The following is a 23621-nucleotide window of genomic DNA, read 5'->3' as shown; positions in this document are numbered from 1 at the left end:
AGGCAACTCTTGTCCTATACACCTGCAACAGGGCCATTGGCAATTGGAAAGCCATCCTTGCATTTATTGCAAGGATCTCCACTTGATACACACTGTAGTGGTCGGGTAACCTTGTCGATATGACCCGTTCTAGATCTTTTGGGTACACCCCAAAGCCCACCTGGTCGCCTGGTAGTTTTTAACCATCCGTATAGAAGTCTATGTAATTTTTATTGCCAGCGATATCGTAGTTCCAATCAGTTCTATCACGAACATTGGTGCAGTACTTTTTTATCAAAAAGCGGCTCAGATAAGGTGTAATCCATACTGCCTGGAACATCGGACATTGAATAAAGGATAACACAGTAACCGCATAGGCCACATGACCAAAGAGAAAGCTCCCTTAACCTCACGGCTGTGGTCGCAACAATATGTCTAGCCACAATGTCCAGAGTCATTAGATGTACCATTAAATGCATTGCATCAGATGGTGTCGTCCTCAGGGTGGCTGTGATGCAAGAGTTGCGTTTCTTGCTCTTTCCAAAATGTTGGATTTGAAGTACAATTTCCTGTCCAGCAAAACACCCAGGTATTTTGCGCTTTCTGTAAATGAAATATTCTCTCCTCCCAAGGAGACATATGCCACTGAAGGCAACTTGTATCTTCTGCTGAAAGGAACTACTTCTGTCTTGCACAGATTTATACCCAGACCACTTTTGAGAGCTTAATAATTTATTCGAAAATAAAGTTTGAATAAAAATTAATATGAAGTTTTAAATTAGACCCATAGCCATGGCTACTTTTAGTCAAATTGGGAAATTTGAATTTTATTTAAAAAATTTTCTGTAAGCTAAACTGTTCGCAAATAAGTTTGTCATGATACTTATGCCGATGACTGTATAAATATGTATTTAATTTAAGTACCTATAAATAAGCAGAGCGTCGAGCGCAGCTGAGCGAAAAATAATTGTCATAACAGAGCGAAAAGATTTTTGCGGAAGCGGGGGAGGAAGAAGTACCCGCTCCGGATCCCTGAAATGAACTCGTAGCATAGGAAATAAAAACATTCGATCATAAGGACACTGCACTGATGGGTTAGTGCGCTTTTACTTGTTTTAGTTACCTAATAGATTTTGAAACAAAAACCCTACCGATTTCATTCAGTAGGACATTACCTCACATCTTTTTTGCTTCAAAATCCTTATCTTAAAAAAGTAAGCTTGCAAAATTGTTTTTCGTTTCGAGAAACAAACATAGTACCAGCATTTAGACAAGAAAATATGCAGAATTCAAAAAATCTAATTAAAAAAAATCAAGATTTCATTGAGTTTTCTGATAAAAAATTTATTTATTTTCAAAAAAATTTTTAATTGGAAAATAAAATTTTGAAGTTTATTTTCTGTGTTATTAATGGATGTGTGAATGTTGTATATGTGGCATATACTACAAATGTTTATGTACATATGTACACACATACATACATATATATTTTCCATTTCCAGTCGCCGGTTTCCATCAAAACTGGTTTTCATTTTGCCGGTATAATAATTTCGTCTCGTCTGAGTTGCGTTTGTTGTTGTTATTATTTAATTTTTCTCTTTTTCCCCTTTTCCACCTCTTTCGCAACCAAAAAGAAAAATTCCAAGTTGTAATTCGCCACTGAACTTGGATAAGAAATGCCAAATCACACACGTGAACACATGAGAATACTTACATTTGCATGGACAGTTTCTGTTCCAGTTTTATACATGTATGTACATACATCCATGCATATGTACAGCGGTCAAAAAAAGTATTCATCATTCAATGTTTTTTTTTTAATAAGTCTACGAAAGACAATTGGAATAAAAACATATTAAACTAATGATGCAGTAGTGCTTGTGTGATATATATGTACACAATTTCATTGTTTTTAAAGAAAAAAATAGTATTTATTGGAACAAAAAGGGCCATTTTACAGCTGAACACAAAAAATTAAACAAAACAAGTAAAAGCGTGCTAAGTTCGGCCGGGCCGAATCTTATATACCCTCCACCATGGAGCGCAGTTGTCGAGTTCTTTTCCCGACATCTCTTCTTAGGCAAAAAGTGATATAAGAAAAGATTTGCTCTGCTATTAGAGCGATATCAAGATATGGTCCGGTTTGGACCACAATTAAATTATATGTTGGAGGCCTGTGTAAAATGTCAGCCAATTCGAGTAAGAATTGCGCCCTTTGGGGGCTCAAGAAGTAAAATAGAGAGATCGATTTGATGGTCAAGAGAGGATCCATCGTACAAAATTTCAGGCAAATCGGATAATAATTGCGACTTCAAGAGGCTCAAGAAGTCAAGATCCCAGATCGGTTTACATGGCAGCTATATCAGGTTATGAACCGATTTAAACCTTATTTGACACAGTGGTTGAAAGAAAAAATAAAAAATAAATAAAAACGTCATGCAAAATTTCAGCCGAATCAGGTAGGAATTGCGTCCTCTAGAAGCTCAAGAAGTCAAGTCCCCAAATCTGTTTATATGACAGCTATATCAGTTTATGAGCCGATTTGAACCATTTTTGGCACACTTGTTGGATATCATAAAAAAAAAATAAAAAAACAAGTAAAAACGTGCTAAGTTCGGCCGGGCCGAATCTTATATACCCTCCACCATGGATCGCGTTTGTCGAGTTCTTTCCTGGCATCTCTTCTTAGGCAAAAAAGGATATAAGAAAAGAGTTGCTCTGCTATTAAAACGATATCAAGATATGGTCCGGTTCGGACCACAATTAAATTATATGTATGTTGGAGACCTGTGTAAAATTTCAGCCAATTCGTATAAGAATTGCGTCCATTGGGGCTCACGAAGTAAAATAGAGAGAACGATTTATATGGGATCTGTATCGGGCTATAGAACGATTCAGACCATTATAAACACGTTTGTTGATGGTCATGAGAGGATCCGTCGTACAAAATTTCTGGCATATCGGATAATAATTGCGACCTCTAGGGGTCAAGAAGTCAAGATCCCAGATCGGTTTATATGGCAGCTATATCAGGTTATGAACCGATTTTAACCTTATTTGACACAGTTGTTGAAAGTAAAAATAAAATACGTCATGCAAAATTTCAGCCAAATCGGATAGGAATTGCGCCATCTAAAAGCTCAAGAAGTCAAATCCCCAGATCAGTTTATATGACAGCTATATCAGGTTATGGACCGATATCAACCATACTTGGCACAGTTGTTGGATATTATAACGAAATACTTCGTGCAAAAATTCATTCAAATCGGAAAAGAATTGTGCCCTCTAGAGGCTCAAGAAGTCAAGACCCAAGATCGGTTTATATGGCAGCTATATCAGGTTATGGACCGATTTAAACCATACTTGGCACAGTTGTTGGGTATCATAACAAAACACGTCGTGCGAAATTCCATTCCATTCGGATAAGAATTGGGCCCTCTAGAGGCTCAAGAAGTCAAGACCCAAGATCGGTTTATATGGCAGCTATATCAGGTTATGGGCCGATTTGAACCATACTTGGCACAGTTGTTGGATATCATAACAAAACACGTCGTGCATAATTTCATTCTGATCGGATAAGAATTGTGCACGCTAGAGGCTCAAGAAGTCAAGACCCAAGATCGGTTTATATGGCAGCTATATCAGGTTATGAACCGATTTGAACCATACTTGGCACCGTTGTTGGATATCATAACAAAACACGTCGTGCAAAATTTCATTCCTATCGGATAAGAATTGCGCACTCTAGAGGCTCAAGAAGTCAAGACCCAAGATCGGTTTATATGGCAGCTATATCAGGTTATGGACCGATTTGAACCATACTTGGCACAGTTGTTGGATATAATAACAAAACACGACGTGCAAAATTTCATTCTGATCGGGTAAGAATTGCGCACGCTAGAGGCTCAAGAAGTCAAGACCCAAGATCGGTTTATATGGCAGCTTTAACAGGTTATGGACCGATTTGAACTATACTTGGCGCAGTTGTTGGATATCATAACAAAACACGTCGTGCAAAAATTCATTCCAATCGGATAAGAATTGCGCACTGTAGAGGCTCAAGAAGTCAAGACCCAAGATCGGTTTATATGGCAGCTATATCAAAACATGGACCGATATGGCCCATTTACAATACCAACCGACCTACACTAATAAGAAGTATTTGTGCAAAATTTCAAGCGGCTAGCTTTACTCATTCGGAAGTTAGCGTGCTTTCGACAGACAGACGGACGGACGGACGGACGGACAGACGGACGGACATGGCTAGATCGACATAAAATTTCACGACGATCAAGAATATATATACTTTATGGGGTCTCAGACGAATATTTCGAGTAGTTACAAACAGAATGACGAAATTAGTATACCCCCCATCTTATGGTGGAGGGTATAAAAAGTATTCATCATTGCAAAAAAACAAAAAAATAAATAACATAATTTAAAAAAATTAATACTTTGTTATTCGACCACCGCGTCTTATAACTTCTTTTAAACGGTTTGACATCGATTGGACTAATTTAGCGGTTATATTTTGGTCTATATTAGTCCATTCCTCCATTATCACCTGTTGCATTTGACTCTTGCTCGAAAAATTGCGCGTTCTCAATTTGCGTTCGAGATGTTCCCAAAGATGTTCAATTGGGTTCAAGTCGGGACTTTGAGGAGGAGTTTTAATGACTTTGGGGCAGTTATACAGCATCCACATCTTGGTATTTAAAGCAGAATGTTTGGGGTCATTATCTTGATAATATTGAAAGTTATTACCAAGCCCAAGTTTTACAGCACTATCTTTTAAATTCCTCTTTAAAATGTCAATGTAATACTTATGATCCATTACTCCATTAATAATTTCAAGATTTCCCGCTCCTGAAGCCGCCATACACCCCCAAACCATTAAACCACCTCCACCATGTTTTACAGTAGCAACTGTGTTTCGTTCTTCAAGCTCTGTATTTGATTTTCTGTACACTATGACCTTTCCATCGCACCCAAAAAGATTAAACTTGCTCTCGTCTGCAAAAATGACTGTTTTCCAAAATGATTCGGGCTGTTTTACATACATTTTTGCGAAGTTTAGCCTTTTCACTCGGTTTATTTTATTTATAAAGGGCTTCTTACGTGCAGTTCTTCCTCTGTAACTATGCCTTTTGAGTGTATTTCGAATTGTTTGTGTAGTAACTTCCTTCCCTAAATATTCCATAGTGTTTTTACGAAGAATGGTCGCATTTGTCTTCGGAGTTTTCTGAACTTGCCGCACTAGCCAACGCACATCTCCAACTGAAAGTGCTTTTGGTCGACCAGATCTTGGTTTATTGTCAACAGTTTTCGTTTCTGTCCACTTTCTGATGATGGATTGTATAGTAGATCGTGGTCTATTTAATATTTCACTGATAGTTTTTTGAGTTAAACCATTCCTGTGGTGTTTTATTATCAAAACTTTTACCTCATCAGAAACCTCGTTTTGCTTACGACCCATTTTGACAAAAACTATATTTTCAATGAAATTAAATATTTGCTGTCAAGGGCAAAGCCTCCTTTACTAAATAAAACAGAAAAGGGGGATTCCCAAATAATATTTGAATTTGACTTTGATGATAGCGCATCAATGATGAATACTTTTTTTGTTCTGTTTTTGGTGTTATTATATAAAATTGCATTTTTTGCGCTAATTAAATTTATTTTTTGAATTTATTTTAAAACATATTACGAAAAATAAACTATTGCACAAAACTGCATTATTTGTTTACTTTAAATTTTCTTCAATTACCCAAAATAAGTGAATTTATTATCAATTTTGCTAATGATGAATACTTTTTTTGACCGCTGTATTTACACGACTGGCAATCAAGTTCGACCAGAGTTGTAGTTATTCTTAAACATTTTATTTGATTCAACATATGCATTAAGGACTTTCTCTGCTCTTCAGTGGAATGGGTGAACACTTCTTGGCCCTTACCTAAATATGTACATACATAAATATGTTAACATTATGAAGTTTGTTTCTGTAATTTGTGAATCAACGAGTGCCGGTTTCCATAAAAATCGTGTTTTTGACATAGAAGCTTGCAAGTTTTCGCTTTGCCAGTGTTACATAGCGTTACGATGTGTAGATAACCCCACTTTATTCAACACCACAAAATGGGGTTGAAGTATTCCTTGATGTGATATATTCACATCTTTAGCAATACCTAGGCGGATGAACCCGATGCTTAAGGGCAGGTATGAGTGAGACCAAATTGTAAAACAACCAAACTTGGAAATGTAAAGCTTTGCCAATTGGTCAGACAGATGTTAAGGCGTACGTTTATTTGTGAACATACGGCTCAATTCTTTTAGGTTCGTGATCGAGTAAATTCCTTTAAAAAAGTTTGCTTTAAATAATCCCATTCGTTATGGATTTCTCCCAAAATCGGAGACCAGGGTATTCGATGTCGTAGTAGTATCTTAAAGCATAGCCATATACAAGTGGTAAAAAAATTCGTCACGAATTCATTCGATATGCAATTGTACTTGATCGAAATGCGGAATGCTGTAATTTGTGTGTAAAATTTTGTTTAAGCAAAGTGAATACAGCAAGCACATGGCTACTGAGGAAAAGCTTTAAAACAATTTTTAAGTTGTTGCCAAACATTTTTACTTGTGCCTTGTTTATTGTATGCTTGATGATTGTACGTATGTTTGATGGTTGTACAATCCTAAAAAAAGGAGTTGTCGCATCACAATGTTGTGCATAGTAATGCACTGCGATATGGAACCTATTGATTTTTCATGAAGCTGGGCCGAGTACCGAAAACATAAAAAAGTTTAAAATGTACCAAAGAGATCGTTGGAACACCGGTAATTTAGTTTAATAGAGTGAAAGATGTGTATGACTTTAAATTGTAAATGCTGCATATAGGTGAAGAAATCTCTTGAATCGGCAAGATAATGCACTTTCCCTAAGATAAAACGAATTTTGAGACTATTTTTGGATTACAATTACAATAACAATGCGAATAAAAAGTTGAAAAGAAGAAAATGAATGATATTGCAAAAAAAGAACACAGGCGCAATGCCCCTCACACGCACACACACACAAAAACACACTCACCCATGCACTAGCAGCAAGCTTATGAGGACTGCGAGCTGAGTTTTAAACAAGGGACACACACAACATGCTAGTGTACGAACGAATGGAAGAAGTCGAGAGAACGAACATGTTGCCAGATACCGATACCGGCGTAATAAAAAATGCAAAAAGGGAGAAAGAAGGAAGCGAAAAAAAACGAAATGAAAAACAACACGACAGACATTCCATGCAAATAAATTTCCATTCAGCACTGCAAACGGGTTTCGGCAGCCATTCAGCCACGGTGAAGATGCCGGGAACTGCAGACGTAAACCAGTTAAGAAAATTCAACGGGCGTGTTGTGTGTTTCTGGCGGCGACAACGACGACGCCGTATCACTCGGCGATTGCATTCAAACGGTTACAGACCAAACGGAAGAATAGCAGAATATTTGTGTATAGTACAAACCGAACGAACGACCTACCAGACAGCAGACAGTGCCAGGCCAGCCAGCCAGCCAGTGTCTGACAGTGCGTTTTCCATACGAGTTAGTCAGTGTGGGTGAAAAAAATCGGTTTTCTGCATTATTGAAATACCGCTTGCGCTACGCATAATTAATCTTTTTAACAGAGAAATTTATTAGCTCATTGAGGAAATAGGGACAGTGAAGTAATTTAATTGACGCGGTTGGAAAAAATGTCTCTGATACCATTCATATTAGATTTGGCCGATGAGCTCCATGAGTTCAGCCGTTGCTTGGCCAGTGGGATCGATATCAATGACTTCGGTTTCGGTCTCTACACTGGTTCCGAGCAACAGCAGCAAGCACAGCAGCCGCAACAACAATCGCAGCAGCAACAAAGTCCTAGACGTAGTCGGACCTCATCTTTTTCATCGTTCTGGTTGCCAACAAAACGCCATCACCCATACAATCGAATTAAAAGTGCTTGCTGTGGCAAGGCTGGTGGCGAGGAGGGTAGTGTCCCCACAAGTCCCGAGAAGGATGCAACCCAGAACGCTGTTACTCCAGGGAAGACGGCCTCCTACTCAGTGGTCAATAAAAATGGCTTCCAGGTCAGCATGAACGTAAAGCAGTTTGCCCCTAGTGAATTGTCGGTGAAAACAATCGATAATTGCATCGTCGTCGAAGGCCGCCACGATGACAAGGAGGATGGTCATGGCGTCATTTCGAGGCATTTTGTACGCAAGTATATGCTGCCAAAGGGATACGATCCCAAGGATGTGCTATCGACTTTGTCTTCGGATGGCATTTTGACTGTGAAGGCTCCGCCACCTCCTCCGCCTAGTGCGAAAAATGACGAGCCCAATGAACGAGTTGTGGAGATTCAGCCGACACCTGGACCAACCCAAATGGTCGTGTCGTCTGCAATGGAAGGAACCCAGCCCCAAAAAGAGCCAACGAAAAAACCATCATCTCCAGCGGCTCGTGATGAGTGCCAGTTGCCAGAAAAGAGACAAAAACTCGATGTACCCCAGGAACAACAACAGTATGAATCCACAGACGCAGCACGACAAACGCCAACACAAACACCAACAATACCGGCACCATCATCCACAGAAGTAGCTGCTGCAGCTACCGCCACAGTCGCTTCAACTGCTGCAGTCTTTTCCATCGGAAATGAAAATGCCGAAAAGCAAACAGCTGAACTGGATGACGATAAGGCACCACCGCAACAGGAGAAAGAGGAAGAAAACATTACTGGTATAGACACAGATGCAAAGGAAGGTAAAATAACCGAAAATCAGCTGGAAAAGAAGGAGGATATGGAAATTGATGAGACTGATAAAACTGTAGTAGAGGAAGAAATCAATGGTAGCGGTGGTGACTGCATTAACAATTCATGCGAAAGTGCCGAAGCAAAAGAACCGGTTGCCGAAAACTGCACAACTTCTGCACAAGAAGACGACCATGTTCCTGTTGAAGCCGAAGTGAGTGAGGCGAGCGAGTCTGAAATGAAATCCTCCAATTCGAATGCGACTGAAAAAATGGAGGTGGATGATGATGATGATGTGGCAGACGCTGCAGCCCACACTGCCGATGTTCAGGATACTGCTGCAGCTGCGGATGATGCAGTTAATGATAAGCAAGCAAAGTCTAAAAATGAACCCGACGACAAAACAATAAATGACACGCAAACCAACAACACTAATTCAACAGACAACTCCAATAACATCGATTTAGACGAAACAGAAAATTCAACCGGCGAAAATACAGCTGATGCCTCAAAATTGTATTCTGCCAACGACAAAAGCACAGATGATGCTGAATCTGCCAACGACAAGGAAAAAGAAGTTGACGCCGAAACAGCTGTCTTGACGTCGGAGAAAACAAAAACCACCACCACTGACATCAATGACGTTGCTCTACTCAAGGCTGCCGTAACAGCTGACTCTGCCGACATTACGGCGGCCGAAGAAAATGCTCTTCTCTCTGAATCAATGGAAGGCACCGACACGTCTTCTGCTGCTGCCGAGAGCAGCGAATGTGCTCTCTTTGCCAAAAATCACTTGGGAAATGGCAATTCAGCTGCTCTGGTGGCAAAAGAGGAGGTTGCTAATTAAACTACACACAAAGAACACAGATACACACACTTATGTATAAACTCCCTCAATCGGGTTCCAAAACGACAACCGAGAGAACTATTCAAATACTCTTTTGCAATAAAACCAACCAACAGGCGAAAACAGAATGAGAGGTTTTTTATTACAAACTGAGAGAATAATTTGCGGCATCCCCCTTCCCACTCTCTCAACATCAGTGAATGAACGAAGTGACTTGCATAAACTTTTACACATCCAGACACGGCATTAATACACACACACTAATACGAGGAGTACTTAAGTTTGGCAACAAAAACAACAGCATCAATGACTGCATTGACAGACAAAGGAACAAACAATTAAAAGCAAGTGTAGCAGCGGAGTAGAGTAGACTGCGTCGCTTCGACAACAACAGTAAACATACACCCATTCAACATACACACACTCACTTTAGAATATATAAATGTAGCATGGGCGAAGCAGAACCGGAATAAAAGGCAGAAGCAGCAACATTGGCTCAGGCGCAATTCTCTGCAGCCAGTTTTCCTAATTTTCCTATACTAACTACTATTACATATATTTTTATATAAATCAATTACGGATGATTCCTTAAGTTATTATTATTATTAATATTTTTTTTTATCAGAAACACAGGAGGTTACGTTTAAGTAAATCGAATATTCTTCCCCTCCAACCTCGCCCTTTGCCAATACATTGAAAAGATGAAATGGACAGACGAACATGGGAAACTTTCGGAATGACTTCAGACTCCAGCTTTTTTTTGAAATGAGTATTAACTTTTAAGTAAATATTTACATTAACGTTAAAAAACCGAATGAATCCCCGATTAAAATACAAGGAAACAAAAACAAAATAAATAAGACCTAATCATTGATGACTAAAAAAACGCAATTATGAAATGAATTAAAAGAAACACATGACGAAGAGGACACAGAATTAATCAACTCTGATTAACGGTATTACATATTAAAATACATTCGTACATATTTGCCGACATCGCGACGAAAACTGAACCATCAACAGCAACACAGATCAGAGCGATGGCAGTAACCGACGCAAAGTAAGAAAATAAACGAAATCTTAATTACACATAAATTACTGTATGTGAGAATAAATATATTTACCAAGTCGTGTTTTATTATCTCTCTATTCAGGAAAAAAAATTCAGATGAAATTTCTAGGCATACTTTGAAAGGTAGAGGTTGCCAGGTTGGTCCCTCTCACCAATTGTTGCGTTTGGGGTTTGGTGCTTTTATAGCACTTCCTCTCCGGAGTCAACTTCTATACTCTTTTCCAAAAAAAAAAAAACGAAAATTCTTTTCTAACCTTTTTTGAAATACTAACCATGATATAATATACATTTTAGATAATACGTTTTGAAGCAAAAAAGCTTGCTGATTTCTTTCTTTAATAAGAAACTGAAATTTTCGTATTGTTTCAAACACTAATCTGGGAGTGCTTAGCCCACCCCCAGAGGCCTTTTTACGCTTATGGCTCCCAAAATATCTTTCATCCGAAATGACATTTTTAGGCCCTAGTAGCCTAAATTTTTCTATGGTTAAAAGACATGTATTGGAGCTACCGATATGTAAATCTGGACCGATTAATAATCAATAATACTACGTTAATGGCTAACATTTGATATGTTGAAGCGAAACACAACACAGTTGCAATAAAGGCAAATCTTCGTGATAAAAATATATTGTTTGTCGTAAAAATTTCTCAAACGTTTTATTTTATTTTACGTGTAGACAAATAGGTCAAAAAAATTAAAACATATCGTCAAAATAAAAAGCATTTAAAATTAATTGTGTAAATCTGGACGATATTATGTCAAACAAGTAAAAACGTGCTAAGTTCATCCGGTCCGAATCTTATATACCCTCCACCATGGATCGCATTTGTCGATTTCTTTTCCCGGTGTCTCTTTTTAGACAAACAAGGGAAAGGAAAGGATAAAAGAAAAGAATGCTATTGGAGCTATATCAAGTTATAGTTATATACGATTCGGACAATAATGGAATGAATGTTGGAGACCGCAGTAGAAATCATTGTGTAAAATTTCAGCCAAAACGAATAGGAATTTCGCGCTTTAGGGGCTAAAAAAGTAAAATAGGGAGATGGTTTTATAGGCGAGCTGTATTAGGTTATAGACTGATTCAGACCATATTTGACACGTATGTTGAAGGTCATGGGAGAAGCCGTTGTACAAAATTTCAGCCAAATCAGATAATAATTGCGCCCTACAGAAGCTCAAGAAGTCAAGATCCCAGATCGGTTTATATGGCAGCGATATCAGGTTATTGACCGATTTAAACCATACTTGGCACAGTTGTTGAAAGTCATAACGAAACATGTCATGCTAAATTTCAGCGAAATCGGATAGGAATTGCGCCCTCTAAAGGTTCAAGAAGTCAAGACCCCAGATCGGTTTATATGACAGCTATATCAGGTTATGCATCGATTTCACCCGTATACGGGTGAACAACAACAAGTATATTTGTTGTTGGAAATCATAACAAAACACCTCATGCAAAACTTCAGCCAAATCGGATAGAGGCTCAAGAAGTCAAGACCCCAGATCGGTTTATGTGACAGCTATATCAAAACGTGGACCGATATGAACCATTTTCAAGTGACCTACACCTATAAGAAGTATTTGTGCAAAATTTCAAGCGGCTAGCTTTACTCTTCGAAAGTTAGCGTGCTTTCGACAGACAGACGGACGGATATGGCTAGATCGACATGAAATGTCATGACGATAAGGAATATATATACTTTATGGGGCCTAAGACGAATATTTCGAGGAGTTACAAACAGAATGACGAAATTATTGAACCCCCACCCCATCGTGGAGGGTATAAAAAACAATTTCGAAGTAACTTCAAATAAGAGCATAGTAGAAATTGCTGAATACATTTAACAAAAATAAAAAATCTTCGTTATTAAAATAAGAGCCAGTTTCTCATTCTCTAGTTATAATTTATCGTATCGATAATCCTCTTGTTTCTTAGAATTTGTTTTTCCGAATATATGCTTACAGCTTATCTTATCGATAAACCTTAACCAGCAGATGAGTGTCGGTTAGTGACATATAGACCCAATAAATGTAAACAGATGGTGATAAAAAATTAACTGTTTTTTTGTTTACCGATTGCTGCGTTGTTAGGTGTTCAACAACTTTTCCAGAAAAATTTGCATGAGTGAAAAAAATTTCTGCTTGGGAAAAAAAACTTCAACAGACTTACCCTAATGGTGGATGGATGGTGCGATTTAGGCGAAATTTTGTGTGATCTCCGGTAACGTAAAAACAAAAATTTGGTATCCAAATTACGGATGGGGTACCTATAAGAGATCTGGCGTTTCTGAAAATTAGGCCCAACTCCCAAAACCTACACAAATATATATATGTATAAAGAAATCATGACAATGTGGGACTCAAATAAAAGGTATCTTATATTAGAAAACGAATCTGATATCCAATTGTCGGACCAAGTGTTTGGGGGCCATCCACAAAACACCCCTAAATCGGACATATTTACCGAGCATGGCATATGGGACTCAAATCAAACGTATTTGCGAGTAGAATATGCATCTGATATCCAAATGTGGGACCAAGCTTCTGGGGGTCCACCACTTCCTCAAAATACACCACAAACAGAACTTATTTACTGACCATGGCATTATGTGGCTCAAAAGAAAGGTCTTTGGGAGTAGAGCACGAATCTTATATCAACACTTGGGATAACCGAGTGTTGGAACCACCCCACCCCCATAACACCCCAAATAGTACGTTTTTGTTGACCATTGCAATATGGGGCTCAAATAAAAGGTATTTTAGAGTAGAAGAAGAACCTAATATATATTTTCGGGCCCAAGACATATTTACTGACTATTACAATAAGGGACTCAAATAAATGGGTATTTGTGATTAGAAAACTAAATTGATATCCAATTATGGTGCCAACTGTTTGGCCCCATTAAACCAATTGTAATATGTGGTTCAAATAAAAGATATTTTATAGTACAGCACGATACCGCTATTTTTTCAGGGCAAAGTGTTCGGGGGATCACCCCAATCTCCAAAACATCCCTAAACCGGACATATTTATCGAACATGGCAATATGGGCCTCAAATGAAAGGTATTGGGTAGTAGAGCACGAAATTGAAACCCAATTTTGGGACCCCTAATGGACGTACTTACTGACCATTGCAATACGGGCCTCAAAAAAGAGGTATTTTAGCGTAGAAAACGTATTTGGTATACATTTTTAAGTCACTGGGTGTAATTGATACCCACATTCAAGACCTGGTTCCTTGGGGTCCACACTACCTCCTAAGCCCACCAATCAACACCCTGGGGGCCTTCCCAATCCCAAAATCCCTATGAGAATCACCATCTAACATCCAAACTTAAACAACCCTAAACCGTCCGAGCGAATTTATAGACCGATAAAGATTTTACGGGATTCAAATATAGAAATTTATTGTATATTATTATGCTGTCAATCATGGGACATATATACAATTTTCGTAGCATGGTATTTCCAAAAATCTCTTTAATTGGCGAAAATAAATATTCCAACGATAGGGGCAGCGGATCGGACTGGGTTCAGCTAGTTTAACATATAAGGTGATTCGTATGAAAAATCTCGCGCACAAAATGATTTAAAAAAAATTCACAAAAATTTAATTTGAAAGCGGTGTGTGTGAGACCTTATTGAAAGTTAGCTAGGCGGAAAAGTAGTACTTTGGTTATAGTAAGGAAAATTGCTAAAAACAAAATCAAAGTGGCAACACTTGAAACCATTGCCGGTATTCTGTTTGTATGTTTTATTGCTTTCAATGGTTCGTGTCTCTTTTTTTATTTGCGAAAAAATAAATAAAAACTTTAGATATCTGTCAAATTCCGCCTGCGGAACAATTAAAAATTTCCGCGACTATTCCGAAAGCAGAATAGAATACCAACCCTTATGTAGAACATCGGTCTTCAGGATTGCCATGATATGTTTTTTACAAATAAGTCTGGCCACTCTCAGAAATACTCTGTTGTGAATGGCAAAATAAAATCAAAACTAATTTCTTAAAAAATTGCCTGCACCTATCTTAATACATTTTATACATAAATTTTACAATCATTTACACTTTTTTCCTCGTATTGTTTCGAGAGGTTGGCAAATGGCGTTACCGCCTCATGACAAACAAACAGACTTGCACTGGAACCTTTTTGTGCGTTTTATTTTTGCCCTTCACGGCTTGTCTATCCAGCACTAAAATAGAACCAGCAAATATTGATTGATCTTCTAAATTGCTCGCTTGATGTTGCCTCTCGATTTCATTTATCCTATAAGTGTACGAGAAAAGCAAATTTGATAATGTACCTATGTTCTCTACGAGAAACCTGCCCTAAAGCTAATTCGATGAAATCTAAAACAAAATAATTGAATAGCCCTCATCTTACCATAAAACATGGAATTTCATTCCCTTTTTTGTTGTGAAGATTTAATATTTGCAATGTTTTTTAATCGATTTACAAAATATTATTTTTATAAGATCTTGGAAACTAGTACGAAGAACTCATCGTTAAGTCGGCATATATAGATATAGGGGGAAAACCGACCAAAAATTCTGCAAGAGTATATCGAATACCCTTTATGTTGGTTAGTTCCTGGGCCCAGCTTAAAAAGTTAAAGTATCTTTATCCATTTCACAGTTGCAGATCAATTTGAGAATTTTACGATTTGGCAAAAAGTTGGTCGGCCAAATCATAGCGACTGGATAGAGTGTGAGTAGAGTGAGTGAAAGAAAGTAAAAGTGAATAGTGAAAGTGAGAGAAGTGATTTTTGGAGTTATTATTTTTGGGAGCGATTGGTGTGACTAAATTGAGACAGCTTAGACGGAGGAGCTGGATAGGATTTGCGATGGTTAAGAGGACCAAGGGGAAGAAGGGGAGTGTAGGAGGTGGGGGGACGTCGGATGGTGGCATTAGCACCGATTCGTCGGTGGCTTGTGCTGGAATGATGAGGAAGGAGTCGGTGGACTTGTTGTCCAGTGGGAGTGAAGGCGAGGATGGAAAGCGCCTGAAACTGGGTTCGCTTGGTGTGGCGGTTGACAAGGGGGGAAAAGTGGTGGCAGGTGGTGTATTGCCATCTGGGAATCGGAGGACGACGACAGCTGATATGAAGTCAGCTGGTGGGGTTGATGGCGCTGGTGGTAGTGCCAGTGCAGCAGTGGTTGATGGCGGTGCTGGTGTTGCCAGTGAAGGTGAGGGGCCAACGACTCCGAGGAAGGCAGAGCAGCGGGAAAGTAGGGCTCGCAGGCGGGTGTTTACACCGTTGGGGAGGCAAGGGGTCACGGTAGGGGAGATGAAGGAGGTGACAGATGCCTTGATGGGTATGGTGTATGAGGCTGGGGTGAGTGGTAGTATGGCGAGGAGAGTGATCCAGTACGCTGGGAAGTATGAGGAGCTCCTCATGAGGCTGATGATGGAAAACGAGGCGATTAAGGGGAAGTTGTCGGCTTATGAGGCGATGGCTGGCACTGGCATGTTTGCTGCCCCCGTTGCTGTCGATGTCGCTGCCGCTGCCGCCCCGTCTGTGCCGGTTGTAAAGCCGGTGGATACGTGGTCGGTGGTGGTGAAGGGAAGGGGAAGGCGGTGACAACTTCACGGGGCGGTTATCCGCACCCCGTCGGTGGTTGAGAGGGAGCGGTTTAGGGCGAACGACAAATTCGCGGAGGTGGAGGTCCGCGAAACGCTGGGGGGGGGGGGGGGGGGGGGGGGTGCATGCTGCCATAACTCCTGATGAGTTCATGGCAGAGTTGTACTCCCTCAACCTGAAGGAGACGATGGGTGAGGAGGTGTATCGTCGGTCGGTGCGTCTGGCTTCCGCGCCTTGGAAGCCGGAGGGTGGCGCTGCCAATGTCACCCTGGAGTGCACTCCGAGGGTGGCAGATAAGTTGTGCGAAGAGGGCGTGTATGTGAAGTGGTTTCGCTTCATCGCCCGGATCGCCAGTCTTCGCATGCCATCGGTGCATGGGTTTCAACCACAGAGTGAGGGATTGCCGCGTGCAGGGTGATGTTTGTCGCCGTTGAGGACTGGGCGGACATGTGGTTTCGGCCTGTCCGAACCCCGTGCATTGTAGACATTGTGCACTTAAGGGGTTGCCGGTGGATCACTTGATGATCTCCGCGGCCTGTCCAATTTATGCTGGTTTGGCGGCTAGGGCGAACGCTAGGCATTAAGGATCGTCAGGGGAATTAAATTTTTTCAATTTAATTGGCAGCGGTCTAGAGCGGTGAGGCAGGAGTTGGGTCATGTAATGCGCAGCACTGGTTGCTCGGTGGCGCTGGTACAGGAACTGTATGTAATGGATGGTAGTGTTGTAGGATTGCCGGGGGAATGAGAGTCTTTACTGACAGCGGGGGTGACTCTGCGATAATTGTAGATGACAGCGACATCGACTGTACGGTGGTTAGCTATAGCCAGTGGGGTAAGATGTTCTCGGCTAGCATCTATTGTAGGTTAAGCGCCGACTTGGAGCCCTATCTGGATATATGGATACGGTGCTACTACTCGCGAGTAGCAATCCGCTCATTCTAAGTTTAGACGCCAACGCAACCTCCCCGATGTGGTTCTCGAAAATGACCCAGCACTCGCTTGGTCATGAGAATCACCATCGTGGGCAGTTGCTCAGCGAATGGTTGACTTTGAATGACGTCGGTGTATTGAACATACCGAGCGAGAAGTATACCTTTGATTAGCCTTCAGGCGTTAGTGACATTGACGTTACGGCTGCAAATGGAGCGGCATTTACTGCTTACCAGTTTAGGTGGAGGGTTTGTGACGAATGGGGCTCAAGTGACCACAATCCGATTGAGATTATGGTCACTTTCAGGGATCGACGGACTCGGGTTACGTCTGAACGATCCAGGTGCTGGAAAGATCGAGACGTGAACTGGGACTTGTATGTGGAAAGTTTTAGGAAGACTGCATCAGCATTGTCTTTAGATGACATTAGGACACTGACCGTAGATGACCAAATTGCTAAGGTAGGCGAGTGGATGAGCGCGGTGAATGATGCGCTCCTTGGCAGACGTCGAAAGGCGAAACCAAGTAAGGTCAAGTGGTGGACCCGTGAGCTGGAAACAATGCGGCGGAACGTCAGGCGTCTGAGGAAGCGATTCCAAAGAGCCAGAAGTTCCAATGCTGAGGATTTTGTCTCACGCCGAAACGACTACCTTAGCAATTTGAGGACTTACAAGCAACTGTTGATTAGGAGCAAGGAAGATCACTTTAGGAGATTTGTACAAGGCAACAGAGATGATCCATGGGGCAAGGTATACCGCGTGTGCCGGCACTGTGGGCAACAGGGTTCTAGTCAGGGTGACCTGGGCGGTTTTAGAGTGGGGGACAATGTGTTGACTTCTTGAAACGAGTGTGCTAGGGTGTTAATGGGAACGTTCTTTCCCGATGCGGATGAGCACGAACAGGCTCCCAGTGTGGAGATGATCGTGCCCCTCCAAGTCTGGAAAGGGTCAAGATAGTGGACAGTGTGTGCCGGCTTAGAAGCGGGATGTCACCTGGCATGGACGGTATGACTGGACAGATGTGAAAACCATTTGGAAGGCGACACCTGACCATGTCGAGTTAATCCTCACACGATGTGTCGAAGTAGGTTATTTCCCTCGTACGTGGAAATGTGCTCGAGTCGTAGTCCTTCTGAAATCGCCCGATCGATTGAGGAGCAATCAAAGTTCAGTCCTCTAGCAGCCAAGGTGTATGGCTGCTAGTGGAGTGGGTCAATTAGAATTTATTGAGTCCAAAATGGATAAATGAGGTTATCTCAATGTTTAAAAAAAAAAAATTGAAACCAAGTGCTGCTAAACTAGGGTTAGCAATGACATTTTGGTTCCAACAAGATAACGATCCAAAGTATACATCGGAGGTTGTTAGGCTTTGGCTTCTATATAACACTCCAAAGCAGCTTAAAACACCACCCCAATCACCAGATCTCAACCCCATTGAGCATCTTTGGGATCTATTGGAGAAAAAATTCGTCAGTACGTTATAACCAGCAAGGAGATGTTACGAAGTGTCATGCAGGCAGAATGGGCGAAAATAACATCTGAGGAAACAGAGAAGTTGGTAAACTCCATGCCAAATAGACTAAGTGCAATCTTAAAACAACGTGGCTATCCTACCAAATATTAGGAATGTGTTAATATGTATTTACTTTGTGTTTAAAAACTCTTTTGTTTATTTTTAATTACTGAACGCAGACTTTGTGGTGCTTATATTTAATTGTTATCATATTTAAATCGCTCTAGAGTGAAAGTGCTTAACCAAACTTAGAATTTTGTTTTTGTTTTTTAATGTTAGGAATATGAAGAAAAAGTACATGTAAAAGATTTGATTTGATTTATAATTTTATTTTGTGTTCTTTAACCAATTATAAAAGTTTGTCAGGTGAACGCTTTATGGGCTATGTGTATATGGAACCTCACGATGGATCCCCTGCTGGGACGTCTCGCTGAGTCCTTCAAAATCAGCGCATATGCGAATGACCTGCTCATCCTGGTTGAAGGAGATTCCAGACTTGCTCTGGAAACTCGTGGTGAGCTTCCATGGGCATTGTGCGCGAATGGAGCGATCGTGTTTGTGTTGACGTCGCGGAGGACAAAACCGTGACAATGTTGCTCAAGGGCATCTTGTCGCGGAATCGTCCTCCCACAATTCGATCTGGTAGCATCAGGAATGTAGCACTAATTAAATATCTGGGAGTGACTGTTTCGGAGAGAATGAGTTTCCTGGTCCATTTGGATCGGGTGAAGGAGAAGATGACTGGAGTAGCCGGTATGGTTAAGCGTGTTCTGAGAAGCGATTGGGGTCTTAGTCGTCGCGCTGTTCGGTCCATATATGGTGATCTATTTGTTGCTTGCGCAACTTATGGAGCGCCTGTATGGCACGAAATTGCTGCGACTGTCTTAGGGCGAAAGAAGATCCTGTCTTATCAGAGGATGGCAATGATGGCATGCTTGCCTGTGTGTAGGACTGTTTCGACATATGCACTACAGGTATTGCTTGGCGCCCCCCCGCTTGATTTACTCGTGAGTTACATGGCCGTTCTGTATAGTGTGAAAAAGGGAATTCCATTAGTGCGTGAGGATTGGCTTATCGCTTTGGAGCTTGCAGATGGGGATGTTAGGCGGCTCAAGGCACTCCTTTTGAAGCGTCTCGATGATAGGTGGAGAACTAGATGGACGAACAGTGACAATGGTCGGGTGACTTACGAATTTATTCGTGACGCGATGTTCGTACGAGACCGCCCGGACTTTGGCTTCGGCCTAAGTCTGGGCTTCATACTGACGGGACATGGTTCCTTTAATGCATTTTTGCATCAGAGGAAATTGTCCGCGACCGATTTGTGCGACTGTGGGAGACCTGAGGACTGGAGACATGTACTGACAAAATGCCCGTACTATGCAGACATTAGAGATTTAGGCGCGATGGGGATTAGCGAGGCGGTGTGGGATTTCAGTAGGACCCTTGAGGACGAGACGACTGTTGCAAGGCTGGCCACCTTTTCCCGGGAAGTATTTCTGAGGCGGACTAGATTTAGTGGAGGGATGAATACACGCTAGTTATCCATAACGTTTGATTGTAAAGTCCCATGTTGATGCTGATATATGTGGCGTAGCCCGTGAGGGCTGCCTGTTTGTGTTTGTGTATATCGTCCCGTTGTGTGTTTGATGCATACTTTTGTATGCTGGCTTGAGGTCGGCTTAGGGCTATTCTTCTCATCCAGGTGACCAGTCCGGAACTGTTTGGGGTTCAACTGGTAGTAGTTTTTTAAGGCTACGAAGTCTGACCGGAGACTTTAATCTGGTGCCACGGGTGTCAGGAGCCACTGGCACTATGGTTCCAGCCTGACAATGGTGAGGCCCCAGTGGGGAGCAACGTGGTGTCTGTGGTTTGTACCCAAATTGCGGGTAGAGCATAAGCTCGGCGTGGAGTTGCATTTTCAACCGTGCTCCGCTCCTAACCAAGGAGGTGAACACGTCCAAATACGTGGGATCAAATTTGTACTCATGTGTGGGTTACCACATGTGGGGGCGTTGGTAGACGCATTGTATTCACCCTTGGGCCTCGCAGGTTTGGGCCGTGATGGCAGGTATCTGCGTAAAACTCGACATTCGTGTTCTACGTAAGTTCCAAGACTGCTGTGAAGTTATATGATAAATTATCGGCACCCCTATATTCAAAACATGATTTATGTTTTTCGACTTATGACATTCCAATGGAATATACAAGTATAACATGTACGTACAGAGACTATAGAGACAGTGATTATTACTCACTACTTTGTAAAATTGGCACCGTTGAGTGGCAGGAGCTTTATGGTATATCTTGCGTGGTTGAACAGACTGCATTTCTTCAAAGTAATGTGAGTCAGATTTTCGACAAATGTGTTCCGATGAAGACCCGAACTGTTTTTTTGAATGGGAATCAGTGGTTTGATAATGATATTAAAGTATTGATACGTAAAAGAGATTGTGCGTACTCCCGATGGAAGCGTTTTAGAACACCTGCACTTTTTAATGATTACAAGCGTGCGAGGAATCAGACCACTTCTTGTATAAAGACGAAGAAAATAGCCTATTTTAGTCGTAAATTTCAAGAGGCATTGAGCACGAAAGATAATTGGAGACATATTACGTCAATTGGAATAGGAAGTGATAATGCATCAATTGGTAGACATGTTGATTTAAATGAGATTATTAAGAGTTTCTTGAACATATCTTTTCCTGACCCAAACGTACATTTCTACAACAGTGAATTTAGTAACGTAAATTTCAAGAGGCTCTGAACACGGAAGATACTTGGAGACGTATTAAGTCAATTGGAATAGGAAGTGATAACGCATTAATTGCTAGACATGTTGATTTAAATGAGATTAATAGGAGTTTCTTGAACAGATCTTTTCTTGATCCAAACGTACATTTCTAAGACAGTGAATTTAGTAACGTAAACCATAGTAGTAACAACACCTCAACAGACCTATGTTTTGATCTTGGGCGTTTTGAACAAAGCGATATCGTTAGCGCTGTAGAATCGATTAAGTCTAATGCCATTGATTCTGATGGTATTGACCCGAGATTTTTTAGGATAATTCTAGCCTTTATTCTTCCGTATACATATGTGCCATATTTTTAACATTATTATTTTAAGGAGTTGCTATCCACAGTCTTGGAAACGGGCAAGGATAGTCCCAATACTAAAGAATAACCAGGAATTTAGGTCAATAGCAATACTTCCATACATCTCAAAGATATTTGAGACTCTAGTCAACCGAAAAATATCAGGATATATTGCGAATAATTCGCTGCTAACAGATTTTCAATCTGGTTTCCGGCTAAAGCACAGTTGCACTACTGCGCTTTTGAAAGTAGTTGAAGATGTAAGGAGTGATATTGACAGCGATAAAGTTACCTTTCTTGTTCTTTTAGATCATTTGAAGGCATTTGATTCTGTTGATCCCAATATACTTTGCCTTTAACTGAAACATTTATTTCAATTTTCTGGAGGAACAGCGGATCTTATATTTTCCATTCTTACGAATAGAAGCCAATCAGTATGTTTTGATAACCGGTGTTCTAGTTATTTTCCAGTCTCAAGATGTGTTCCACAGGGGTCTGTATTGGGCCCACTCCTTTTTTCCTTACATAGCAATGACCTTCCTGGACAGTTGCGGAACTGTGGTATTCATATGTATGCCGACGACGTACAGCTGTATATGAGCTCCTTGCCGGAGAGGCTGATCGATGGCGTACTTCGCCTTAATAGTGACTTGGATGGGATAAACACATGAGCAAATGCCAACGGACTACTTTTAAATCCAACAAAGTCAAAGTGCCTTGTAATTGGTAGGAATCGGGTAAAAATGCCGCCCAATCTTAATGTGGCAATTGCTGGAGCCCCAATTGCGATTGTTTCATCTGCAAGAAACCTTGGGTTGAAGTTTGATGATAGACTTTCACGGAAGAATCATGTCAGTATGACAGTGGGTAGGACCTACGCCGTTTTACGAGACTTATATATGGGTCGACAGTATACCCCTTTGTCAATAAGAATGCTTTTGGCTAGGACATTTTTTATGCCAAAACTACAATATTATACTCTTGCGAGGTTTTTTTACGGTTGTGATGTAACTTATTGGAATAAATTGCACGTGGCCTTTAACGATGTCGTTAGATACATTTTTGGTTTGCCTCTTCTACGCATCTGACCACGTATCTGACTTTGCCAGACAAGTATATGGTGTCTCATCTAACTCGTTCCTTAAGATAAGCTCGTCGCAAATGATCCACAAGATAATTTATACCAATGAACCGTCATATCTGGCTTCTGTAGTGCGTTTTGCCAACTCTACAAGAGGTAAACAAGTAATACAAATACGTCATCAATATGGTGTATCTGAACAACAGTTCTTTGTTAATGCTATACGTCTCTGGAATAATCTTCCCAAAAGTATTCAAATTATGAGTAATGAACGACAGTTCAAATCTTGGATTAATAATCATTTTAATTAATTATTGGTTTTGTTTTTTTGTAACTATTTATAAATTTATTTAATCAGTAACTTTGATTAAATTGTAAAATTTTCTTTAAAGTAAGAAACTTTCTCCTTTTTTATTTTTTTACTTAAATATTGTATCAATAACTTTGCTTAAATTGTTAAATATTTTTTACCATTTTATTGTTCTATTTAAATGAAAACTTGTTGAACTCATTGTATTTATCAATTTACCAACCCATGCTTTATATAAAACATTGTCTTCTGTATGGGTTTTATCATAATAAAATACAAATACAAGTCAAGAAAAAATAGAAATAATGTAAATTGTTTTATGGACAATTTAAGTCACTAATGGTTCCAGGGCTCATGGTCACATTAGCGGTAATATTTGGTCATAAAACCAGAGCTAAGCTTTGTACTGCTTACCGATTA

The 23621-nt window shown here is 40.4% G+C and overlaps 1 protein-coding gene and 1 pseudogene across 1 annotated transcript; one reads left to right on the top strand and one right to left on the bottom strand.

Annotated features, from left to right (window-relative positions):
* The window catches only part of LOC106094697 (heat shock protein 27-like), a 248805-nt pseudogene that overhangs the window by 78908 nt on the left and 146276 nt on the right, over positions 1–23621 (bottom strand).
* LOC106089586 (heat shock protein 67B1) lies at positions 7303–10729 on the top strand. Its single transcript, XM_013255475.2, has one exon. It carries the CDS (start codon positions 7724–7726, stop codon positions 9608–9610), a length of 1887 nt encoding a protein of 628 aa, XP_013110929.2. The 5' UTR covers positions 7303–7723; the 3' UTR covers positions 9611–10729.

The sequence above is a fragment of the Stomoxys calcitrans genome, chromosome 1 (genome assembly GCF_963082655.1).
Source record: "Stomoxys calcitrans chromosome 1, idStoCalc2.1, whole genome shotgun sequence".
NCBI lineage: Eukaryota > Metazoa > Arthropoda > Insecta > Diptera > Muscidae > Stomoxys > Stomoxys calcitrans.
The sequence above is the reverse complement of the archived record's forward strand: the minus strand, read 5'-3'. Positions and strand labels throughout refer to the sequence as shown.